This window comes from Hirundo rustica, chromosome Z (genome assembly GCF_015227805.2).
Source record: "Hirundo rustica isolate bHirRus1 chromosome Z, bHirRus1.pri.v3, whole genome shotgun sequence".
Classification (NCBI taxonomy): domain Eukaryota; kingdom Metazoa; phylum Chordata; class Aves; order Passeriformes; family Hirundinidae; genus Hirundo; species Hirundo rustica.
Window position 1 is genome coordinate 51,371,436 of NC_053488.1, and position 26,256 is coordinate 51,397,691.

The following is a 26,256-nucleotide window of genomic DNA, read 5'->3' on the forward strand; positions in this document are numbered from 1 at the left end:
CTAGCCAGGCGAGGAAGGCACGCCTTCCCCAAACCCTACGGAGCTGCCGGCGGGCCTCTCCCACCTTCCCTCGCCCCGCCGGCGCCGCCCGCGTTGGCGGTCCTCCTCCCCGCGCCGAGGCCCCGCCCGCTCTGCCCGCATTGGCCGCGCCCCGCTCGCCGCCGCCCCGCCGCGGTGAGGGTGGCCCTGGCCGCGCCTCCGGCCGAGCGGCGCCGCAGCGGATCAGGACGCGTAGCGGATCCCGCGGAGCGCTGCGCGGCTCGGCGCGGCTTGGACACCGCGCTGCGGCGCCGCGGACTCGTGTCCCCGGCCGAGGCGAGCGAGTTACCGCTTGCAAGCCCAGCTGCCTGGCAGGGCGAAAGAGAGACAAACTAAACGCCAACGAAACCCGAGCCGCTACTCCTGCTTGGTTTTATTTTATCTTCTGTAATTATTTCGGGAAAAGATAACAACAACAACAACAACAAAATACACCGCCGTGTTTTTAGCAATTCGTGCTGCGTTTGCAGTTGTTTCCAGCACGCCCCTGATAAACAAAGGAAAGGGGGGAGGGGGCCCGCGTTTCGCAGAAGACATGCGTTCCGTCAGGAAGAGGTGGACTGTGTGCACCGTAAGTCTCCTCCTCATCTTCTATAAGACGAAGGAAATAACGCGGACCGAGGAGCGCCAGGAGATACCTCTCGCCGGGTAACTACGGGGCTCCGCGCCGGGAGGGCGGTCCGAGGGGGTGGCGGGGCCGTGCTCCCTGCCCTAGGTCCCCTCCGCGTGCGTTGTCAGATGCCCCGGCACTGCTCGGGCTGTGACCCGCAGCCTGCGGTACCAGCGCAGCTCAGCATTCTCGCTGCCTGGCGCTGCGGAGGGCGCGGATGCCGCTGCGGGATGGGGGGTACCCCAGCGGAGCTTGCTGCCGGGGCTCGGCGGCCGCAGGGTGGGTGGGAGTGCACGGGAAAGGACGGGAGCTGCGCTGCTTCTGAGGTTGCCTCTCAGCCGGCGTAACGGGGCGCTCCTGGGAAGTTTCACCTGTCCGCGGCTGTCCCGGAGGCCGGGACGGACCGAGGTGGCGGCGGCGGCCGCCGGAACGCCTTGTACCTCGGCTCCTTGCCTTTAGCAGATAGGCGTGCTAGGATGCAGGGGAACAGTGGCTTCCGTCTTTGAAGTTTGCCTGGGAGCTTTGCTTAACTTGGCTTTTTCCTCAGGATTCTGGCTCTGAGAGGAGTGTGGGTCATCCCCCTTAGCTCTCGAGCTTCCTGCACTGGAAAGGGTGGTCCCTCGCTGATACCGTGTGTTATATACTTTCCCTTTGCTGCCTGTCGTTGACTCGAAACGAAAAGGCAAAGAGTGCCTTGCCATTTTTCTGCTTACACCTGAGCTTTCTTTTTATGTATATGAATGCCTCCATTCCTCGTTCTCCCAGCTTGCAGCTGTTCTCTGGAGGTGTTGGGTTTTCAGCCAAAGCTGTTTTTTTCTTGGAGGTGTATAAGATTTTGTTTTCACTACTATGCATAATATTTATTGGTTGTTTAATGTAATCAGTAAAAGCTAAGTAGGGACTCACACTTTTCTGTTTGCCTTGTGCATGTCGACTGTGGGTAGAATTCTTTCACAGCAGATTTTTGTCTTCTTGTGTAGTAAGCCTTTGCCTTAATCTAAAGAGGAGGTATAGGTACGTTTGTAAGTATCTGTACAGGCCTGGAGAAAGCTGAGGCAATTACAGCCTGCTAGGCTCCGGAGTTAAAGACAGAAAGCACATCCCTCCTTCCCAGGCAGTCTGGTGAGGAGCGGGGGGACACAGGCAGCTGGGCATGGCTGGGCAGCTGCGGCCCCAGCATGTGCTGAGAGCAGGGGCTGTCCTCACCTGTGTGTGTGCAATATTTGCTTCCTTTGTTATTCAAGATTTTCACAATTTGCTGGTATCTTTTCCTCTTATTCAGCCTGGGTTTCTGCCAAAAGGTATCTGTATTCTTAGGCAATGTACAGAAGTTTAAAATTTTGGGGTTACAGCTGTGTGAAAACAGAGATGAAAATTGTCATTAATACCCCTGTTTCTTAGTATGTGCTCCTTTGTCTCAAACTAGAAGGAACTGATGAAATTATTCAGAAATTACTTAAATAAGTTTGTAAAGGAAAAAAAAACCCACTTTCAGCTTACTGTGCATTGTTTGACACAACTTAAAACTTGAACTTAAAATGAACTGTTGCTTTAATATTAAATGAAAGGGAACAAGTGTGTTCAGTTATAAATATGTATGTTCCTAAAAAACCTTTTAAGATACAGCAGTAATATACTTCTGACTAGTCATTTTGTGATATATCTATATTTCTTTATCAGGGATAATAATTGTACTGTACGGTACTACTCACTTTCACTGTAGATTTTTTTTTTTTTTTTCCTCTTCACAGCCTGTCATCCCATTCATTATTGTACGAATGTATACAATACATAAAAATGTATTGCTCATAACTGCTGCCCCTATTGATGTTAAACTTGCCTTTCTCCTGAATCAGGTGTTTGGAACGTTGGGTTATTTTTGACTGGCTGTGTGGGCAAGCTAAGTTAGTTTACCTTTGGTTGTTTTACTTTCAGAATTTATGGATAGGCGAGGTGGCCCGTTTTGTGGGTATTAGTGGCACCAGAGGTAAATCCTAGACAATCCAAAATGGACTGACTATATACAGTTCTAAATTACTTGAGAAACTTTCAACCAGCTGTGTGCTCTCATAGAAAAGTGTGCTAGGACAATTAATGTGAAGCATGCCCTGCTTCAAATAGACATTAATGCCTCGTTAAAGATTAAACAAATAGTGAAACGTGCATGTTATGTGCAGAGTAGTGTTTCTTAAGCAGTGTCATCTTCTACTGATATGGAATACATTTGGAGGCAGTTATATTATTTAATGAACTATCTTCACAAGAAGTAATCCTTATTATATGAGTCTAATTGGTCACCAAGGCAAGGTGATCCAAAGTGAATGCTGATGCTTTCAGCTGTACGTTGCCGTCACAGTATGGCAGCTCTTTCATTTGCATCAGAGAGGATTTGAAATGATTCTAGAAGATACAAAGTTATCTAGATTTCTTTCAGTTATTTACACAATGAAGAATTACCTGGAGAAAACTTTGATTTTTATATATTTGTTTATTTAATATTGCTTTAAATGAAAGTTAATCCAATAAAAGAGAGAGAAGCATCTAAATGAGCACATTTGTGTTCATAGTAATAATTTTAGCATGAAGTACCTAGGGTCTTCTTTCATAAGAACAGGATTTAACTTTTTTTTCAATTTATAATTTGTGTAACTCACTGCAGTTGTAAATTGTGACTATGAAAATCAACCACATTTCAAATGCTATGGTTTAAGTGTTTGCAATGCATTTTGTTGCTAAGTTTTGTCACTGGTTTTATTTTTCAAGTGTGTATGAAGTAATATTTAACCTAGAATAAACTAGAGACATCTCTGAATTATCCTTAGGCTGAGAACTTTACCTGGCTGTAGTTTGGTAATTTTCCTTTAGATGCGTGCACTCAATGCATCTAGAAAATACATGCAGGAATATGTATGTGATTAATATTATTATAACCATTTTGGAAAAGTTACAGGGAATAAAAAAATTAATATAGCAAAAAGTATCAGTTGGAATCTGGCTGTTGGATTTAGGGGCTTTGCAGCATCCTCCCATGCCTCCAGGTCAGCAGGATTTGGGTTATTTACGTACAGGTCTTGAACCTAAAGTTGTACGTTTTCAGCAGGTGGCAGCCTTACCTCTGCATCAGTGTGATGTCTAGGCTGAAGGATGTTGGCATGGGGGTGGGGGAGAAAGAGAGCTGCAAGTAGTGTAGGACGGTTTTGATGAAGTGTGTGACACTGGTTTGTTAGTTATAAAGGCTTTTGCGATGACAGCACGTTTTAGAAATTACTACATATTACCAGTTTTGTTAATTTAGCTTAATTAATGTCCCGTTGCAGGTTAGGTTGTGTTTAGTCTGTTGTATAATTTATTAAATATTATTGCTTTCTATACAGCAGTAATGTTTCTGTGTTTCTTACTAAGGGCAGTGATACAGTTGTTATCAAAACTTACAGTCACCAAAAAACACAACTCAGCAATTCCTGGAAAGCTTAGTCTCACATCTTTACCATTTTGTTTGTTGAAGGGCTGTGGTCAGATACTCTATTTCCAAGTTAAGTTATTGTTATTGGCAGTATTTCCGAGCATGCTTATTTGACAGATAAAATGGATTTCTATATATTGTCCTGTGCACACCTGAGTTAAAAGACATTTTTTGTGGTAGATTTTTATATCCAACAACTTTGATATATTTGTGATTAACAGCTGTGTTTGCACTCAGTTAAATATTGCTCTGGCATCTAAAAAGGAACACTATGGTTGATAATGGAAAGATGTGGAGATAAAAATGAGTTTTAGTCCTAACACCTTAAATTGCACTTGTAGTGTCTAGACTTCTCTGTCCCATTTATGTGATCCTGTTGGCTAATATCACTGGAACTTCTGCTAGCTCACCAGATGTTCAGTGGTCATCACCCAAAGCTTACTGTACCTATTTTTTAATGTTGCCTTGCCGAAAAGGTATAATCATAAGGCTGATGGACAGGATAAGACGGCTGGTGTGTTTTGAGTGTGTGCATGCAAAAATTTCATGAAGTGTTGGGGAAATTTTGTATTTTGTATACCATTAAACTCCAGAATTCCATGCTTAAAAATCTTTAGCGTCAGCAGGAGGCCAAAGATACCTGTTAAGCCAGTATTGCAGATTATGAACTGGGCAAAGGCTTGAAATGTAACACTTAATTCTTAGTTTAGTACTAGAAATTAGGAATCTAGAAGTGCAGAATCTGCCTCACAAGCATAATGAAGTTTTGTCCAGATTCACAATTTGGAATTTATTGTAGTTCTTGTTATGTCTATTCCATTACAAATATAAACATATTTAATCTCTAAATTTGCATATTCAACTATTACAGATAGCTGTTTCAGATTTTTTTCTGTTATGGTGTGTTTTCTTTAGAAAGCCAAGAAATTGTTGCTTATCTTTGTTGTGAATAAAAGGATATATTTCTGATGTTTGGGATGTAAATTACTTAAGCTGGAGTTAGTCTTGATGTAATTGTGTGTTTTCTGTATTGCATTGCAGAGATGGTGAACTGAGTTTGAGTAGATCAATGATCAATAGCTCTGGTAAGATAATTCGAAAGGGTGGCTCCTCAATCTTCCAACATGCTGCAGAAGGTTGGAAAATCAATTCTTCTTTGGTAATGGAAATAAGGTGAGTTTCTTAAATAAAGCAGTTCATTTCACCTTACCTATAACTCTTTTCATTCATGTTGCTTTATAATTCCTTTGGTCTATAAAACTGTAATTTGATTTACATTTGCAGGTGGATGTTTTTAAACTGTATCTATTTTGGTTTCAGTGATAAATGCAACTGCATTACATTAGGCTTCAAAGTCAAGTCATTCTTCATAAGAATTAATAAAATGTTTTCATCTGGCTGTGACTGTCCAACCTGTGCAATCAGTCTATATTATTCATGTCCATACGTAAGCTGGTTGTCTAGAACTGTTCCACAGTCAGTGGTGAGAAGCTGTTGCTTTTAGGACATGATTTTCTCTCATCCTAAAGGTTTGAAATATAACAGGTGAAAGTATCCTGAGTATATCAGTTTTCCTCTCTTGACTACAGATGGAGCTTGGGCAGACAGCTGAGATGCAGGAGTCAATATCTGGGCCATCAAGTGTTGTGAATCCACCTGCGGCTGTGGCTGGTCCACATGGCAGGGTCAATAGCTATGACAGTAGCTATGTCTTACACAGTTTCCTTTCTTGATGTCAGAAAGGCCAAAAAGTGCTTTAAGTTTACACTGAGGGGGCAACCCAGTAGCAGAGTTAAATTGAGTGATAGTTCTGATGTGTCTTTACGGTGGATCTCTGCACATTGTAGCCACAGAGAGTAGCAAGATGTCTCTGAGTGTGTGGTGTCCTATCTTCCCCATCTGCATCAGGATGGAACCATGAGAGAAACATATGGAGCATGGATTGGCAGTGTGGAGTCCTAGGAGTGTTGCAGTCTATGAAAAACGAGGGAAAGTAACTATTTTTAGCAACAATCACATAGCAGATTAGACTTGATTTTCTGAATATTAACATTTTGAATAGTGATGTGTTCTAATTAAAATGTGGTTTCTATGTGATAGCCCTTTCTACTTTCAAAATTTTTTATTTTTACTTTTTTTTTCCTTTTTTTTTTTTAATTAAAGGTGAGTTTGCAAACCCTTTAAAGAGGTATTGTTTCCATGTATAAAAGCATGGCTTCTCTGAAGGAGAAATTTAGGGATTTTTTTTAATGACTGCTATTTTATGTCCCAAATTCTAAAGCATGCAGAAGATAAAGGTAGCTCACAAATGTATGTATCATAAGTTATGGATCTGAAAGTTGGGAGAAAACAGCTTTTTCTGCTTGTGCAGTAAGCTGATTTGGAAATGAGTGAGTGACTATAAGTAGAGACAAATATTCTCAGTCATTTTACTGAAAAATTGAACATCATATTTCAGAACCGTTTTAAACACAAACACCTTGCTGCTCAAAGCACACAATAAAAAAATATTGCAATAACCTTTTGGTTAAAACTAAGAGAGAAAATTAAGCTTGAGTTATGCCAGTTTTCCACCTGTTCCAAATGCAAAATATATTATTCAGACAAAAAGGTAAAATGGTAGAGAATGCTTTAATATTTTTTCATCCTGTATTCATGTGTATCATCTCAATCTACTAAATAATTAAGTTTCAAAATAGCTTTTTTCTTTATTATTTTCCAGAAGGGGAAATTTCTCTTATTTAACAAATTACTATTTACTTAAGAAGCACTTTTATACGTGGATTTTTAAAAAAATTTGTGCATTTTGGTTTTTTTTTTCATCTCATTAGTAGAGTGAAGCCAGTGTGTCTGGTACACTGGCTTAAGTGCTGGAAGTAGAGGTTCCACTGTAATTCTTCCACTGTAAGATTTTCTGTACCACAGCTGAGGTTATTTAGAAGTCCACATTGCCAGTCTTGTTTTCAAAGGAAATGGCTACCTTAGTGAACACTGAGGCAGAGAGTAGGTGTGAACCAGAAAAATTATTTTAGGTGAATGTGACTTAGGGCCAAAAGTTGACATGAACTCTACAAAAGGAGTCAGTGCGACCTGCCAAGCATAGTCTTCCCAGAAATCCTCTTTGCTGACATGCATAGCACATTCAGTTATGGCCCTCAGTGGTGAGGGAGGGCTATCAGGCAGGCTTTTCACTGAGGAAGCCACATGCAACACCTTATGATGTCTTTCAGTCTGATGCTGGCTAAATTATGTACATTCTCTCACTTTTACAGGCTGTTTGCTATACACCTTTCTTCCATGTTCCAGCAGTAAGAAGCATTTTAGCTGTAGTTGTACACTTATACTTACCTACCTAAGGACTGACTTTAGAAGTGTCTAGCAAAGTTGTACTGTATTTCTGTGGTTTAACTAACTTCTCAGTCTTCCATAATATGTTGAATGCACTGTGTAGACCATGAAGATGATTCATAGTCTATAATTGCAGCTGTTAACTTTAACAGTGGTTGGTGGTCTTTTGATGTGAGGTTGACCACAGGAAGTAACAGTAAGAGAGAAACTATAAACAAGCCTGTTGAATAATATACAAAATGTTATCAATTCTAAGCAGTGGAAATAATTGTGAAGCCATTAGTGTTCATCATAAAGATATTTCAGAAAACTTATAGTCACCCATAAATGACAGATGTTTTTTATGTCTTACATCAGCTTGCCACCCACATTAGCAATTTTCAAATGTGGAAAGTAGTTTATAGTGACTTCTGCTTTGTGCAAGGACTGTTGGTCAGTGATGTCAATTCCTGTTGATTGGCATCTAGAATATTATACTTTGCTATTGCTTCATTGACTTTGTGGGCATCATCTCTGGCCATTTTATTTTTGCTCAAGTTAGTGATGTGTCTATCAGCCTCAAAGGTATTCTTGGCAAGGCCAAGCTCAGACAGGAGTCAGTGAATGATATATCTCCTTTATCAGGAACCTATGGAAAGATGGAAAGCTTCCAGTGGGTTTCTGGTGCCCTAGGATGTTGCGGCCAGACAAGGAAGTCTGTGCAGTGTAGCAGCCCTCTTGGGAAGGCAGAGCTCTTTGGAGATAGTAAGCAGTCTTAAGAAGAAAGAGCTAGAGTTTCTGTGATTGAGGTGGAAATTATGGGTGTTACTAATTACTTGAGACTTCGTGAAATGTGCTGCCTTGACAATGACTTGTTTAGTGGGAGAGTGGTTTTTTGCAGCTGATGTTAACCTTCACATTGCTGGCAACTTTTTTGAGGGAGAATTCCAGTGACAAAGGGAAGAAAGAGAACTGGTTTCTTGACTCTCCTTTCTGTCTGAATTATTTCAGTCATGAAGAAGGGTCCACCATCTGCTAAGGTTTTATGTCTTAAGTCCTTTATACTCTCTCTAGCAACGTAAAGGTTTTCACTTCATGCTTATGGAAATAGGGAGACTTCACTTTAATGAAGGCTATAGTTTCAGAAAGTAGGGGTATGGCTGAGATGGTACAAACCTGTATGAGGAAGCCTTCCTGGCTGGGCTGACGACAGCACATCTGTGACCTGTGTGAAATGAACCTCAGTTTGATGTCTGTGACTTTCTTCTACGTACTTTTAAATAAATACGGGAATTTATGCTGAAAGGAGCAGAAGAAGGTCATGAATTGCAGGAAGGCAAAATTTTTTAAAAGTACACTGGAAATGTATTTATCTCTGCAATTTAACAGATATTTCCTGTCAGAAAAGTGTGAGAGCTTGTAAGATGTCAGCAGCATCTCAAAAAAAACCCCGAAAAACCACATCTTCCTTCTTCAAAAGGTTTAGATTATTATCAATTTTTGTTTTACAAGTTAGTGTGAAACAGCTGCAGTAAGTCTCTGAAGTGCAAGAAGTAACCAGCAATGGAGCACTGCAGTTGCTCTGAAGCTTTTGTTCTGAGGCCATTTGCACTGTTTCCTTCTGATCATTTCTGCGTCAAAGAAAAGGAACCTGGGGTTCTCTGGTCTGGTTTAGTCATAAATCCCTCAGGGGATTTTTGCTTTCTGATCCATCTTACTCTACCTTGCTTATCTTTGTGAAAAGCTGGTATATGGATGACCTTCCTGTGATAAGCAGCAGTTGAGTCACAGTCTGTTTAAAAGCCTTCTTCCTTCTGCGTGTCCACTCTCTTGTATTAACAGCATTTCTGGTTGTGTGGTCTCCATCAGCTGGGAGCTCCTAGGAGCTCTTCAAGAGTTATCTGCAGTTAGGTTTGTTTTTAACAAATCCAAATTAGTGGTTGAAATAGATGATACGTCAAGTCCCCTTCCAACACAAACTATCCTATAATTCTAAAGGCTGCTTTCCTCGAAGAGCTTTTCTTAAAACTTCCTTTCAGACTAAAGTAAAACCCAGCGCAGGTGCAAATACCTTTGGTCCCCACTGTCTCCTCAAGAAACCAAGAGGAGCTGAAACTCTTAAGTCATATACAAGAGCAAGATGTGACATTTTGTTACCATAGAGTTTGTTTTTTCATGTTGTTTTTAATGAAACAAATTAGCTGACAAAAAATTGTTTTATCTAGGCCATAGCCTCTGGTGATTCTAAAGGCTGAGAGATACTTTCTGCCTTCCAGCTGCAGCGTGCAAAGGAGAGTCAGGGCTTGACAGGGCTAGAAAGCAGAGTTGTTTATGGAAGCCTCTCAGAGAGGGCCTGCAGGAGATCAAGAGGAGGGATTAGAAATCCAGAGCATAAAAGTTTTAAAAAAAAAAAGTTGAGTGGTTTCTTATCCTCAGGTAAATGAAGGCTATTGCTAAGAATAAGGTATAGTCCTCAGCAAGGCATAAGGAACAAGAGCAGCCTCAGCTGCTGTGGGAAAGGTCTGAAGAATACGCTTTCAGTAAGGCCAAGGAAGCACTGACAGAGGTGCTTGGAGTGGTTGTCAAATCCCCACCATAGGGATTATTAGGGTCATATTAGGTAAACATGGGCTGGGGGTCACGTAAATAAAGGTGTATCTTCACAGGGCACAGAGAGGAACAATTAAACACTTCGTCCATCTCTGTTCCATAATGTGATTGCTGGTAAACTAAAATTGCTGACTCCTGGGCACTTAGGATGCACTCTAGAGGCTTCCCCTCACAACTGGGGTCCACTCAATTCCAACAGCAATGATTAATGTCACTGCCTTCCTCTACAAAGATGATTTTTTCCAGAGAAAGCACTGGAGGTCATGTTTCAGTTTTCTTGAGAATGTCTAAAAATATATAGGCTTTCTGTAGCCTTAAAAGTCAAATCTTATAGTGGTCTATTTTCTTTCGTTCATTCATTCTCACAGTTCTGAGGCAGATGAAGATCAGTTTGAGATTATATAATAGTTTTGTAGTACAAAGACCACAGTACGAAATAAAACTGGAAAAATGCATCATGAAAAATATCCCGCTATGTTCCCCCAGAGCAGTACATACTCTTGACATTTGGAAGGCTGTTCAGAGACATTACTGTTGCATTAACTCATCAGATAACTGAGAGTTTCAGTTGGTACTTAAATATTATGGAGATCTGTTTCTGCTTATCAAAGAAAAACCATAGGTCAGCCACAAATTAACATGTTCCAAGCAGCTACAATGGCTACAATTAAGGGTGAGTCACATCAGTCTCACCTGCCTACAAAATGGTTCAGGTCACCCTTGACACAGTTCTATTTGTCATAAAAAAACCACCTCAAATGAATGTTTGTTTGCACATTTTCGCTAAAAGTTGCAGAATACTGTTTCTTCAAGGTTTGCTAAAAATCACACGTTTTTTTCCCTTGGTTACTTTTGTTCAAGCTTACTTTTGAATTTAATATGCAGCTTGAAGTGGATTAATACTTGTCATTATTTTGTCATGTCTAATCAGAATTTGTCATATTTAATCAGAATAACCTTGTTGTGCTATTTTTAATGTTCTTTGTGGGACAGAGCAGAGGTTTAAAGTTGTTATTATTAATCAACATCAAGACTGATTGAGACACTCGTGTATGCATGCTCAGTATTTGATATGTCCCTCTGTAATTTTTTTTCTCTTAGCACTTACGTGAAAATCAGAAGTACTGTTATCCCCATGGTACAAGTGAGTCAGTAGCACAGAGGAACTTAAAACAATAGCATGGACTCTGCATTATTTATCATATTACTCTCAGTATTAGAAGATGCTTGGATACAGCCAGATGAATCCATAAAAAATATTTTAATGTTTTTATGCATTTTAAAGTTTTTAAATTTTAATGCATTATTGCATATCTCTTATACAAGGATTCTGTTGTGTACTGCAATACCTGTGTGCACATTTAACTATAATGGCAGCTTCAGATTTAAAAAAAAAAAAAAAAAGGAATATGTGAGAAGATACTAGTATTAGTGACTTCTGACCATCTCGGCATTTTATTGAAAAATAATTTCCTTAGACATTTTGGAAATTTCAGCTGTCTTAAGTGAGTGGTTGATTATCTGATTCTAATTCAGGTCCACATGAAATTCTTTGAGGAGCTTTGATCAGCATATAGATAAATGAGTTTTGAATGCAGGCAACCAAATGAATAATGAAAGCCAAGGTACTTTTACTTTTTTTTGACACTGTTTGCGTAACTTCACTGCCTTTCTCTTACTTTTAAAAATAATACAGAAGTTACTGTGTTTATACACAAATGCTGCTACTTTTTTGCTAACATGGACAGTTTTAGGCTAATTTTTTCTAGATATCAGGGAAATCTTCTGGTGATCATGTGACTTTTTGTAGCTGGAAATCTAGTTTCTGTACATTTCACATAAATTTTTGAGGTTTTGAGACTTGTTTGTGGTCATCCCTTCTCAAGCCAGAGTTCACTGAAATATGTCTCTTGATAGATTAGTTGATGATGTTCATAGTTTTTGATTCATTCATATTATCTTTGACAGCCCTGTAGTAGTTCTCTTCCTATGTAATGAATAATTGCAGTAATTTATTTTCTTTCTTGCTCTTTTTTGTTTTGTATCAGTTGATCTATCTGTTGCTGAGTGCCCACGAAGTTAAGCTACCCAGCTCAAGGAGATTTAAAGTCTATTCAATTTAAAGGCCGAATTTGAGTCGTCTTCTTCCTTTTACAGAAGTACCTTGCCTGACCCTACCAAAAGCTACTGAGTGTAGCTTTTGGTAAGGCCAGGCAAGGTATTTCTGTAAAAGGATTTTAAGATTATCTCTCCTGCTTTGTTATTCTGAGTCCCTCATGTACCTCAGCCTCTGATGCTGCTTCTTTCATATGTGACAGCTGCAACAGATAGCCCAACACATTCCAGATATTCTTTCCTTCTTTTTTTTTTTTTTTTTTTTTTTTTTTGGCCAAGTTTAGGAAATTAGAGCAATTACTTAAAAATCACTTTTATTATGTTTCACTTCTCTTATGTCTTTTAAGATCAGTTCCATGGTGAGTATTTTGTGTTGGTTGAAAGGTTCAGACATACTCTTCTTTCTTGAGGCAGCAAGACAAGAGCTGGCTAGTGAGCATGGGTGTTTCTGTAGTTCATCCCTTTTAATTTGTGGAGGATTATTTCACCTTTATGGCTGTGACTGAATGTTACAACTGCTAGAATCAGATTTCTAGCTGTCTTTTCCTGTCTGGTTGTGCTCTATGGAAGTTCTGCTCTAGAGGCTTAATATGCAAAAATAACATTATTTTAATCAAAATATCCATTTTGTTTCAAATTTGACCTTACCCACTGACAACAGTGAAAAATATAAAGTTTTTGTTTTTCTTCTTTTCTTGTTAGACTTGCAGAGGCAAAAGCTTCTAGTAGATTTGTTATGTACTAAACACTCTGCTCCAGCTCTGCACTCCCTGTCTTTTCCACAAGAGTGTTGTACTTGGCTCAGATGTGATCTTTCTTCACAAACACACCTGCTTCACAGACAGATGCAAGCTTCTAAAGCTTTGTTCACTTGCAGTCCTGAGTTATCAGCGGCTCCCTCAGCTCTGGCCTAGGGATTTTTCAGCTTTTTATGTCAAGGATGTACTGAAAACTGCTCTACACTGCCAGTGCAGGTATTAGTCATTGCATACATTAGTCATTGCATTGCAGTCATTAAATATCTCTTTTGAACCTACGTATTGAACATATGGCATTTTTTGGACCCCGTTCCCACCTGTCGTGGGCAGAATGGAAGCTTTGGACAGAGTTTATTAGATAATCCCTCCCACTGAGTCAGGAGGTACAAAACTTGTTTTCTGAGCCCCTTGCATGTTAAACTCCTTCTCAGAGAGGACTCAAGGTATGATTGGATCTAATCTTAGCCCCAGACTTGGTCAACAGTTGATGTTTAAAGGACTGTGCAAGTGTAATTGAACCTTTATGCAACATTGTCCCACATGATTAAGGATGACAAACAAAATACATTTAAATTATTAAAGTAAATTATTTATTGATGGTCATGAAAATAATTAGACTAAAAGATCATTTTTATTTAATATGTGATATAGTTATAGCTTCTAGTAAAGTGCACTGTTTACTGAAGCCATATTGAAGCAACAATATTAAAGCTAGCTATTAAAGCTGTAATTGAGTAGAAATTGATGTTTCTTACCCATACCACTGACCATGGGCAAGTCTCCTTTACTCAGCCTTAAGGAGTAACCTGGAAAGTGATTTCCACTCGAGGAAGGAAGCTACACACACTCTCCATCCTAGAAGGAGTGTGTCAGAATTCTCTGCCATTATAAAGGAGGCCTTGGCTTTTGTACTGTAAAGTGATTGACAGTCAGATATATCAGCTCAGAAGCTTTACTTAAATTACCAGTACTGTCACTTGTTGGTTCCAATATCAGTAGCTCTGCTGCATCCTCACCAGTGCCAGTTTCTGTCAGGAAAGACTGTTCTTCACAGGATAGAGTGTTTAACTTTGGGATTGGTAAATCAGACTGGTCTCAGCATTCTTCAGCACCAAAAGCAGGGTGAGCCCCTCTTCTCCGTCAGCACTGATAACTTCTGCAAATAGAGGCAAGTTTGAGGTGTTTGACCTCCACTTAGGCAGAGCATCCTGATGGCCCCATAAGCAGATACCATGACTTCACCTTCCAGCTGACATAAAAGCAAACATTCTTCATCCGTTACTTGCTGGGGTCTGGAAGTATGCAACTGTTCGACTGCCATAGTTCACTTGATATGTGGTAGTTTATTAAACCCTCATGCTTGGTCATATGTATCTAAACCTAATAGTTTAAATAATTATTTGCAGAAAAGAGGATAAATGTTTCAAAGTGTTGATGAGTTTGTTAGAAATTTTGAGTTCAGCTAACAGATTGACTGGACCCTGAGCTGCAGTAGTTTAATTTACAGTATATTTCAAGCTGATTTTGTTCAAATTAGTACAAAAGACTGGGTGTGTTCTCATATCAAATTAATTAGCATAGCTTTAACTAAACCTCAGTTAATTAGGAGGAAGTTTATGTTAAAGTGAATATATTACTCTTATAGTGAAATAAGAACCTATAAGAAAACATGGCCATTCCTGAGCCAACCTGATTTGTATGAGGTGACATTTCCTGATCACAAATACTTCATGTATTTAAGTTTGTTTTTATGAAAACAAACTGCCGCAGTACTTTTTAAAAACATCTTATTTCCAAAATTTTGTGGAGGGAGTCAAGCACAGTATGCCTTCAAATTTTCAGTTATTTTTCCTTGGTGTCTCTGTGCCTTTTGTGTGTACAAGTCATTAAGCTGTAGTTGGGTAGTATTTGTGTGTTACATTGTAACCACAGTGTGAGCTCCATTCTAAAGCTTTGCTTTAACTCCGTCCTAAAGCATGGGAAATTACCCTAACAGGGCTGACAGGGTCTACCCTCTGCTTTATGTTGTATGCCTTGTACCGTTTATGTTGCTGTTAGACAAACTGCATTCGAGCAGGGAGTGTTGGGTTTTATCTCTGCATTTTTCTGTCGATGCAGGAAGAACATACTGCAGTTCTTGGATGCTGAAAGAGATGTCTCAGTGGTCAAAAGCAGCTTCAAGCCAGGAGATGTAATTCATTATGTACTGGACAGACGTCGCACTCTAAACATTTCTCAGGATTTGCACAGCCTTCTCCCTGAAGTTTCTCCAATGAAAAATCGCCGATTTAAAACGTGTGCAGTTATTGGGAATTCTGGCATCCTTCTGAAGAGTGGTTGCGGAAAAGAGATTGATAACCATGACTTTGTAATAAGGTAAGTTTTTATCTGCTGTTGAAGATGCAGGCTATTATGTTTCTTGGAGAAAAGCTGGGAGAAATGTTTTAGCCTGAGGTACGTATTACTGGCATTATCTGATGTTAATCTGAAACAATATCCATCAACATGTGATTTCCCAAATTTAAATTCATGCTTATATTATTAACAAGAAGATTATTTTTACAGTGAAAATAAAACAATAGAGAGAGGTTTATATCACTTACTTTTGCTTTTTGCTGTGCTTATTCCAGACAGAATTATTCTTATAGAGGTCTTGGTAGCATCAATGCAAAATGGTTTCTCCTTTAAAACCACTCTTTCTTAGCTTTTGGTCAGCACAGATGGCCTTTTGTAAATTACTACATTACTTTTGTGTAGCATGTAGTAAAATTTCAGTGTGGTGTATTGATGTTAAACCAGGATGCCACAGAGGTAGCTGGAAGTCACCCTAATATATTCCTTCACATTGGTTTAAGAATCTATTCTTGCAGTTTGGGGGAAAAAATTATGTTTCACTTTTTATTCGTTCTTCAAACACACACAATAGAGGCTTGGATTTCATGTCAAAGCTGACCTCATTTGACATCTTGCATTGTGTAGAAAATGCTGAGCAAGAGATGGGTACTTTTGCTTTTGAAGCAGAAGTTTCAATTGATTTGGTTTGAGAAAGGTGAAAAGGTAGAAGACAGGAGAGTTGCGACAGAAAGCAATATAGAAATAGCAGTCATTGTTAGTTATTTGCTTTTTCTTTTTTCACCCTAAAAAATGATGGTGACAATAAATAGTAAAAGGACATGGAAAAGAAAAATAACAGTTTTGCAGTACGTAAATAGAAGAAGACTATACATGAAATTTGTATTTAATTTGAAAATTATTTTAACAAGTTGCAACTGAAGCAACTTCTCTCTTTCATTTTCCTAATTAATCTTACTGTACCACTGGTTATTCAAATTAGCATCCTTACTTACTGCAGAGGAAATCCAAAAGCAATTACCACAGTTTTAAACTGCATTTAGCCTATGGCATGCTTTTTTTGCTCTCTCTGAGATTAAATGTGATTCATTTAAGAGGATGTCTTGGTTTAAATTTAGGAGGAAATGTTCTGAAAGGGTGTTTCCTTTAATGAAGAATAGGGTTTTTTAGCAATTTTTTTTTTTTTTTTTTAATGGGTTCTTACAGGTTCAAAAGGATTTTTCCTGGAGAAAGTGAAAAAATTGTTTATTTAAAAAGCAAGTTTACAGGTATGAAAAGAACAAATAATGTTAAATAATATAACTTCTTGCTGATTTGAGAGGTTCAGAGTTTTTTTCTGTAGGTGTGGTTCAGTCTTTTACTGAGTCTGGAGCCAGTGTCTGGGCCGCAGTGCAGTGGAGGGAGGCCCCTGGGTGACGTTTTGGTGTTTTGGAGAAAAGTTGAATAGTTATAGAAGATGAAGCTACTGTTCTAGGAAAAACTCCTGGTTCAGCTAACGAACAAAAAGCTAGCTTAAAAAGCAAACAACTCAGTCTCTTTTTCTCTGTGTTTTTAAGCACAGGTGGTGAAAAAAAAAATTATTTCTTCTCTTTCCTCTTTCTCTCTCTCTGGATTTAGCTTAAAGCTCTAGGGCCCATTTTTGGGCACAAAGCAAGGAATAGGGGATACAATACCATCACTCCAGGATGGAGTTGACACAGGATTACAGAAAAAATGAGTTGCTAGATTTTCTAGATTAAAATTTTCATAGAAAAGGCAAGGTACATATTTTATTGTAAATCACGTGCTGGATTTCTTTGCAGTCATCCCCATGCTCTTCCACTTGTTTTAATTAGCCATGAAACTAGGTGATGATACCTGACAGGCGGTTTTAACTAATTCAACTATCCAAGGATAATATTCTAAAGACTTGGTGAAGCTTAATAGGAGCAGTAGAAAGTTACTGTTGATGATTAATTCTTTAGACTGGAGAGAGATGTGGGTGTTCTGTGAGGAGCTGGAACATGTTGCCCAGAGAAGCTGTGCATGTCCCATCCCTGGAAGTGTTCAAGGCCAGGTTGGATGGGGCTCTGAGCAACCTGGTCTAGTGAAAGATATCCCTGACCATGGTGGGGGATTTAGTACTAGATAATCTTTAAGGCCCCCTTTCAACCTAAACCATTTTATGATTCCATTAAACATCTCTCCTATCGTATATGACAATTAAAGTGATCTGTCTAGCAACAAGTGAGTCTGACAATGTTGTGATTAATAGTTTTGGGAATAACATGCTTGGCCATGCTGCCTGTAGGGAGTTACAATGAAAGTTGAGATGGTTTAGAATTTACGTATTATAGTTGAAACTATATGATATTTGTTTAAGTCTCGATGCATGTATATTTGTATAGCACCTGTTTAAATAGCAAAGAATTCGTTCATAATGGAAGTTAAAGAAAAAACAAATTGTTCATCAGAGTTAGTTTACGTTCCTCATGTTCCATTTAGTAAAACTTGTGCATCACTTGATATGTAATCACATGGTGTAATTATGACGTTCTGGATTGCTTCATAAGCATTTACCTATATTGGTGTTAGGATTCTAGTATTAAAATGTACCATGACACTCTGTTAATCTTTTTACTTTTATCTGATCTCTCTAGAGGTAAAATGTCCTCACTTATGTGCCACCTGATGGTATTCTCAAAAGGAGTTACTGAATGTAGCCAAATGTGTAGGCTGGTGAAGGACAGTTTTGTAGAATCCACTGGTGCTAAGTGCATTATGCCTATATGCTGTGACAAGTATGTAATACTATTCTGGTTAAATATATTCCCTTGATTTTGACTGTATTTTATAGGGGACACGGGGAGAGAGGAGGAGGGTGGAATCTGAAGGAAAATTGTCTCTGAGAGTTATTTCTTAGAGGAGCAGTTCTTATGTCAGAGTTAACACCAAAAATATCATTAATTTAATGATAAAACTGACACTGAAAGTTTGTGACAATGAAGAAGACACAACGGATATCCAACAATATTTGCAGTATGATAAACTCAATATTCTATAAAGCTAGTGTGAAAGTGTTAATAATAATGGACAAACACACAGAAGTTTCACAAGATTAGTAAAGTCATTCCTATTTTGGCAGTAGAAAATGTGGTCCATCTAATTAAAATGAGAAGCAAGGAGACTGCTATTAAAAAAATCCCAAACAGTGATGACTCTGACTATTTCTGTTTCCTGTATACCTTTCCTTTTTACCTTTCATGCTTTTATACCTCATTAGGAGCTATTGATCTATGTGCCCCTACTAGTCCTTTCCAGTGCTGAGTTTAAGTGTGCTGCATTTTGATGCTCTGCCCAATGAGAGTCTGAAGCATTCCAAGATATCTGACTAGATTTTATTCCCACATTATCTGCACTTTCTCACGCTGAAATTACCAAGCCAGGGCTGAGTTAGCTGTTGCATCTTATAAAGCAGATGAACTTGTTATAGTGAAGTGGTGTATTTTGAAATGCAGTGGTTGCATAGAAGTTTCTGAGAAATACAGCTGTATTTTGGGCAAGTGTAAGATAACAACACTAAGCATTGCCAAGTAATAACTCGGAATTACTTCTGGAAGCCCATATGTACTAAACTGTTCAGCTTTGGGTTCAGAATTTGAACAATATCAAAAATACATGGGGGGGGTGTGTGTGTGTGTGTGTGTTTTTGGTGGGTTGTTTTGTTTTGGTTTTGATTTTGTTTGTGTTTTTTGTTGGTGTTTTTTTGTTTGGTTGGTTTTGGGGGTGTTTTTTTGGTGGTTTTTTTGTGTGGTGTTTTTGTTTTGTTTTTGTTTTGGTTTTGTTTTCTTTTTGTTTTGTTTTTTGGTGTGGTTTTTTTTGTGTGTGTGTGTGTATGAAAGTTACCACAGCACTGCTGCACAGCTTTATTTGGAGAACCAGGTGAGAAGATACACTATATACACCTGAGTATTAGGGCAATGTGCTTCTTGCATGTAGATTGAGTAGAGTGTACTCCAGCTGTGAGGTTCTCTTCTGTCTTGAATTCTTTTTTCCTCTCCTGCTTGCTCAAGCCTTTAATTTTTCTTTCATATCCAATTATTTCTTTTAAATGGTGTGAATTACTGAATTCAAGATTGCTATTTTGATTCTTACAAGAATTTGGATATGAATCTGGATATGAAACCTTTCAGGCTACTCAGGAAGAAGTGTATGTTATTGACACTAATCTAGGTATAATGCCTTATGTTTCAGGAAGTTTTAATATGTTGGCCAGCAACAATCTGATTTTCATTTTTTGTCTTCTCAGAATGTATGTGGTTATTACTATGTAACTGGTATTTTTGGCTTTGCTCTACCAAGAGAAGATACTAATGAAACAAAGCATCGAACATATAAAGAGCATATAAAGAACTGCTTTCCATGACTTCATACTGTTTTAAAGTATTTATTTCAGCTTTTAAACCTGAAGTCCACCAATTGTTAGAGGATTAAGAAGTGTACAGATTCATGGCCATTTCTTGCATTATTCTACTATAGGTAGAATATTCCTTTGGTTGTCAATGTCAGATAAAATTGAAATTATATCTGTTTTACTCAAGGAAATTTTAATGGTTTTTATTTAAAATTAACTTGAAATAAGATCTATGAATACTTTGCACTGGACCTTTGTGTACATATACATGATCTGTGTACTTCCTAGTGACAAAGCAAGTTGAAGTGAATCTCTGTGGAAAAACTGACTTCTCATTTGAGCATATTTTTGTGATTTTGATTGCATTTTTTTTTTTTTAATTAAGCTCTGCTCTCTGAAAGACTATGTGTGTTATGGATGTTTGAGCCATAAAGATGGCACAGGAAACCCAGGGATGATCATCCAGTTTGGTGAAAGTGTGGTATAGAAGCACCTATTCCATTCTTCATTTTTTTCTCATGGCATACAACTCCAGCCATTAGCAGGTTTTTCCCCACACTTTTTCTTAACGTATCCCACTGTGACTAATACATGCAATGGGTGTCTGTGGAAGAAGCAGATTTTCAATCACTGAGGCATTTTGGTCTGCATGTGTTAGTATCTCAGTTGTTTTATGCATGCTCAAATACTACATGATATTTCAGACATCATCTAATTTTTCTCTTTTATCCCAGAGCTCGTTTTAGTGCATTTTTAAGTTGAAAATCTTTTGTTATCACACTGAAAGCTCATGTGTGGGAATCCCTGCATTTTTACTGGGAATGTTTTATAGATATATTTGCCTTTTAGCATCATAGTTGTACATAGTATTTGTGTAACTTAGGTGCCTCTGTAGGCTTCGATATTTCCTAAATAATATAATTGATGCCTAATACTAAGTTTATAGTAACCACCTTGTTGCGCAGAAGTTTTGTCTATGGTCCGGTTTGATGTCATGGGAAGAAAAGGCACTGCAGCATTAATTTGAGGTACCATGGATATTATTGCCTATGATACCATGGATCACATAAATTATGAATTCTGAATGTTTCCCATACACTTAGGTCTTTTTCTAATGCCCACTCTCAAATGTATCAGTCTTTGTCTCATTAGACCATTTTCTAAGCATTTTCTACCATAGATACTGCTTACAATAATAACTAATTGCTTGCTAGTTTTGTGCAAGGGAAAGAAGCAGTAGTTAGTGCTTCTGATTGAATGCTTTTATATAGCAAAAAAATACCCATAAGATTGTTTATTTCAAACACTCTACTGAAACAAATTTTTTATGGCAAAAAATGGCAAAGGAACCCATGAAAACATTATTTTAGAGAATTATTTTTGCTGGGAGAAAACTAATTCCATCTTTTTGTCTGGAAACAGCTCAGGAGAAGGAGACTTAGCAGATTTAAAAACCTTTTAGTAAAGTGATATACCATCAATAGTCATATTTTCAGCAATTTGCTTAATTAAGTCAGTCTTCAGTGCTCAATGTGACTTAATTACTCTTCTTATATTCTCAGTAACAGTAGCATAGCAAGTTTGTCTTGCTCAGCTTTCACCTGAAGCCTGGTTACTTTCATGCTAACGTGAAGGCAACACTGAAGTTGTTTTTCGAATGAACAGAAAGTGATGGTATGTTGCAAGAAATTTATACATATGCATTCATATGTTGCAAGGTACTAATAATGTGGCATGTAAGAAAGAGGAAATTCAGTAAATTACAGTCTTACATATATTATTCCTTTAAAAACCCTAATAAAAGTATGGTTTTTTTTACAGTGCATCAATCCCTAGGCATGTAATGGTAAAGCTTTTCATGCAGAAACACCCTCACCACTTCATCTCTGCTGTGATTATATTTGGCATTCTGTGCCTTATGGCAAATTAGCTAGTATTAAAAAATACAACAATGGAAGGGAATTGCTTTGATTATTTAAAAGTTTTTCAGTTAATAGGCTTCTTCATTTCGTGTGAAAGGAAATTAGTATGTGTATGTTTGCCTCTGAATGTGAAGTTTTCTTGAAAGAATCATGAGAATTGGTAGGACGTCATTGACATCTTCTAAAAAAGTAAACTTAAAAATTCCAGCCACACTATGTGGTATAGCATAAAGATGTATTAGAGGGTAAGATAAAAGCTCTAAACCAGGTAAAAGTTATATACTTACACTCAGGTCTATATACAAATACACAATAGCGGGTTTTATTAGCCCTGGAATATAAAAGGAAAATAGGGATAAAATTTATAGCCCAGCCTGTTGCACCAAGACAAGGTGAAATAATTTTAAAGTGAAGGAGGTTAGAGTCACACTAGTTACAAGCAAGAAACTTTACAATAAGGATGGTAATACATTGCATTCCTGTTGTTACTGAGTGTATTTGGATCGCTGATTATTTTCTGAAGTTAGACTTGAAAAATCTGAATATGCAGTAAGATACAAGTTATACTGCTATGCTGTATACCTCCCTAAATTACAGATTTGAGTTACTGATGTAGCAGTAATGATATATAATATATGCATATGGCATACAGCTTTATGAACATGGTGATGTTGACACATATATGGTCTGTTTCTCAAAGTTGGACTCAGAGGATTGCAGGATTTGCAATGTCAAGATCTGTCTTATATTTTTAAGTTATAGATTTCGTCATGTGTATCTATGACTACTAAAACAAATCCACTATATAAATCCCTTATTGTGTTGTGCAATCTTAAAAGAGGTATTTTCAAAAGCAGCAGTTATTCAGTGAATTTGATTGGTTGGCTTTAAGTACTTGGTTTGATTATTTTATCATCTTTATTTTTAGATTTAAAAAAAAAAAAACTTTTAATAATGACAGGTTGTAAGTTCATGCATTAAGGTTTTCAGAAACAATTTACAAAGCTAGTGTTAAATTCAGTGGGAGTTTTTCTAATGCCCTAACTACCATTTTCTAAAAGATAGTACTCTTAGCAGCTTGAAATGCATGCAGATGGTTTGTGGAATAGATGTATAGGTAATGAAGAATGTAAATCTTATTTCCTTAGCCTACATCTGCCCACATGTTATCAGAAACTTTGACTTCTTTATTTCCTACTTCATAGTTTTCAGAATGTCTTTCTGAAGAAGATAATACCACTTGTTAACCTGAAAATTACATAATGAAAATTATTTTCTGGGTAATTAGTATTGTCAGACAGGACTAGATCATCAATTAATGTTAAGTAATTATCAGACAGGACTAGGTCATCAATTGATGTTAAGTAATGCTGATTAATTTTTATGTTGTTGGACATCTGGCATTAGAAGAAGCTAGTGGATGAAAAATTGTAGAATTAATGGAATACTGTTTATATTACGAGTGTGATCATGTACAATTGTTTTGGAGAAGTCTATTCCAACATTGCTTCTTACCATCCTTTGCCTCAACAGAGCAGTCTGTTAAGTTATGAAAATATTATTGTGTCAGGATGCATTTTTGGGGCATACCAGCTACAGGCTAATTCATTGAGGATGTTGTGGAGATGATTTGTTTTAGTCAGATCATACTGGTCGCCTAAATCACAGCTGATTTCTGAGTTGTATTTTGTCACCTGCTTTGAACACATGTGTTGTTGCATATGCATGTATGTATTTATTGGAGTAAAAATCTGCTGAACAATGGCATAATGAGACCTTCTCAACCCTAGGAAGAAGGCACAAAGCTACTGAAAAATTAAAGGTTTGAAAATAAGATATGAAAAAAAAAAATTAAAATTTAATACTCTTTTCCAAAAGTCACAGTTCTAAGTCAAATAAAAACACCGAATTTCTAAGCATCTTATAAACTGCAGTGGTAATACCAAAAGCTCATTTAAAGATGGGGTTAAGTTAGTTTATAAATAATATTTAAATACTGTGTTGTAAGTAAAGTAAAATAAAAATGCGTGTACTAAAGTGTATAAATGATACCTTATTTTGCTAGCATGGCTTTCTTTGTATAAGAGCTGTTAGTAACATGATGATAAATGAATAATTAAAGGTAATAGGTTTAAGAAAGCATATTATTCACAAGTGCTGCTGTAGATGTTGATGCATTCTAGAGCATGATCAGATAGTTTCCAAATGGTTCCAGAGAGGATTTATTTTTCTCACAGCATTCTGCACACTTAGTGTTTTTAAAATTTGTCTGATCCTTGTCCAACTTGAGTAAAATACTTTGTGTTATCACACCTGTTATCACTGATTTTTTTTTTCTCACATTAAATTGAATTAGGCTTGCATGTTCATTTTTAGCTTTCCCTTCATGCACACGTTTTTCTTAATTAATGTTTCATATTTATTTTCATTTTTCCATTAATTTCTTCCTCTTCAGGTGCAATCTAGCTCCTGTGGTGGAGTTTGCTGCCGATGTGGGAACTAAATCTGATTTTATTACCATGAACCCATCAGTTGTACAAAGAGCATTTGGAGGCTTTCGGAATGAGAGTGACAGAGAAAAATTTGTGCATAGACTATCCATGCTGAATGACAGTGTCCTTTGGATCCCAGCTTTCATGGTCAAAGGTGGAGAGAAGCATGTGGAGTGGGTTAATGCATTAATCCTTAAGAATAAATTGAAAGTGCGAACCGCCTATCCATCACTGAGACTGATTCATGCTGTCAGAGGGTAAGTGTATGGAAAAGACTGGTCTGTCCTCAGCACAATGAAACTCACAGCTAGAATTCCTAGCAGGCAGAAAAAAAGATGAGTGTCAAAAGGAGCATGCTATTTCCTTTATTGATGTAATGAATTGCATTTATGACAAGTTTGGTAATAAATGCTGGCCAGTCATTTAGCCAGCTCTGCTGCCAACAGCTGAAATGCATTAGCACAATAACTTTTCCAGTTGCTCTATGTGCAAAAGTGTATCATAATCTAGTGATAAGCTAATCTTAAAAATAGTCTGAATTCAGTGTACAATGAAAAGTGCTACATGTCTTCTTTGGGAAATAACTGTGAAGATGAAAAATACAGTCTAAATAGCATCAGGGGTAAGGAAGTAACCCTCTAAATAATGAAGCCTGGCAGATCTGAAAGTACTGATCTCCTTCATAAAATATCTAGGATTTGGAGCAATTTTTCTCCTTTTGAATTGGTCCAGATGCTTGGGCAATTCAAAAATATTGATCAGAATCACTGAAAATGTTAATGAAACCACTTATTAGAAAAAAGATGTATCCATGCTTTGAGCAGATATCTTTCTTTTAAACGCCATAATTAAACAAAACTGTCAGATTAAGGCTTCAGTGTCTTTGTCACTACTATACAAGTAGGGCATTGCCTGATAATCGTTCAAAAGATGATGGTAATGCATTTGTACATTAAATTATGACAGTATGGTAATATTCTGCTGGAGTTCTTTGAAATGTGCTGTTTGTGGGGTTTAGGAAGATACTTTAAAGTATTGCTATTGGCTTGTACATCAGTTACTGATTATGTAGCTGTTCTTGCTGTTAGAGCAGCAGAGATAAGTTTAGAAAGAATATTTGAACTGTTATCCCAATGTAGTGTGAGAACAAAGCTTAGACGTAAGTTGTTCTTCAGGCTATTTTGCCATGTCTCATAGATTAACTGCTGAATTCCCTTTGTGGTGCGCTTCTAGCACTGGAAAAAGTAATCTATTGCCTTTGAAATTAGGAAATTCTTCAGAAAACCTTTACTTTTTTACTGAGTTACTCAGTTTCATTAGACATTCAGACTTTAGCTATATATGGGCCATGACTGAGTTGAATTATCAAGTATTCAAAATGTCTTTAATACATAGTGGTTTGTATTTGTATATAAACCTGTCTGAGGTTGCTTCCAGTTTACAAACAACAGTTTTCATTTCTATCTACTAAATCTGGGCAAAATTATAGAATGTGAAAGGTAATTCAGAATGTGCAGTCTTTAAGCTGGCCAATTTAAAGGTCCTTTGGGGGGCTTTGTCTTAAAAAAATTATGAGTACCTACATTGTCTCTCTGAATGAGGCAACAAAAGGTCTGCCATCAGAATTGTTGAAAATTTGGATTGAGCTGTATTTTAGATTATATCTAGCAGTGTCATCTGATACATAGGTTCTTCCAGTTGTTGAATCTGTGGTTTAAACTCAACAGTAAATTTAAATTGATACTAATAATTCTTTGATTTAATGAACCTAAAATTTTATAAAAATATGGAAGTATGGTGAATTTTTGGCCACTTAATATCTGATAATCAATAAGGTTCGTGATTCCAACCTGACATGTTAAATACAAATAGAGAACATATTATGCTGAAAGGTGCAGGCTCAAGATTTGGTTTTTATATGTATCAAACTGTCAATTTTTTCCTTCATTAGTCCTTGAAGCATGTGGTGTTAGGCACTTTCCAAGGGAAGAACATGAAGTATCTTAGAATTCTGATCTAATGAGGCCAAATTCTTTATTTCTAATGCAGTATAAGGTTATGTTAGAGTTTTATCTAGTAAAAGGCCAGTTTGGCTACAATCACAGCACTGTACTGAAATTCTCACTCCTGTTCTTCCTTCTCTTTTAATGAAAATAAACTTTTATGATTACATAG

General features: G+C 37.5%; 1 protein-coding gene across 1 annotated transcript in view; it reads left to right on the top strand.

Annotated features, from left to right (window-relative positions):
- Positions 1 to 248: 248 nt before the first annotated feature.
- ST8SIA4 (ST8 alpha-N-acetyl-neuraminide alpha-2,8-sialyltransferase 4) overlaps positions 249 to 26,256 on the top strand; it is a 48,377-nt gene continuing 22,369 nt past the window's right edge. The window contains exons 1-4 of the mRNA XM_040090901.2: positions 249 to 687; positions 5,154 to 5,285; positions 15,041 to 15,298; positions 24,045 to 24,338. Coding sequence (XP_039946835.1) covers positions 575 to 687; positions 5,154 to 5,285; positions 15,041 to 15,298; positions 24,045 to 24,338 — 797 coding nt within the window. The 5' untranslated portion in view covers positions 249 to 574. The remainder of the gene's footprint in view (positions 688 to 5,153; positions 5,286 to 15,040; positions 15,299 to 24,044; positions 24,339 to 26,256) is intronic.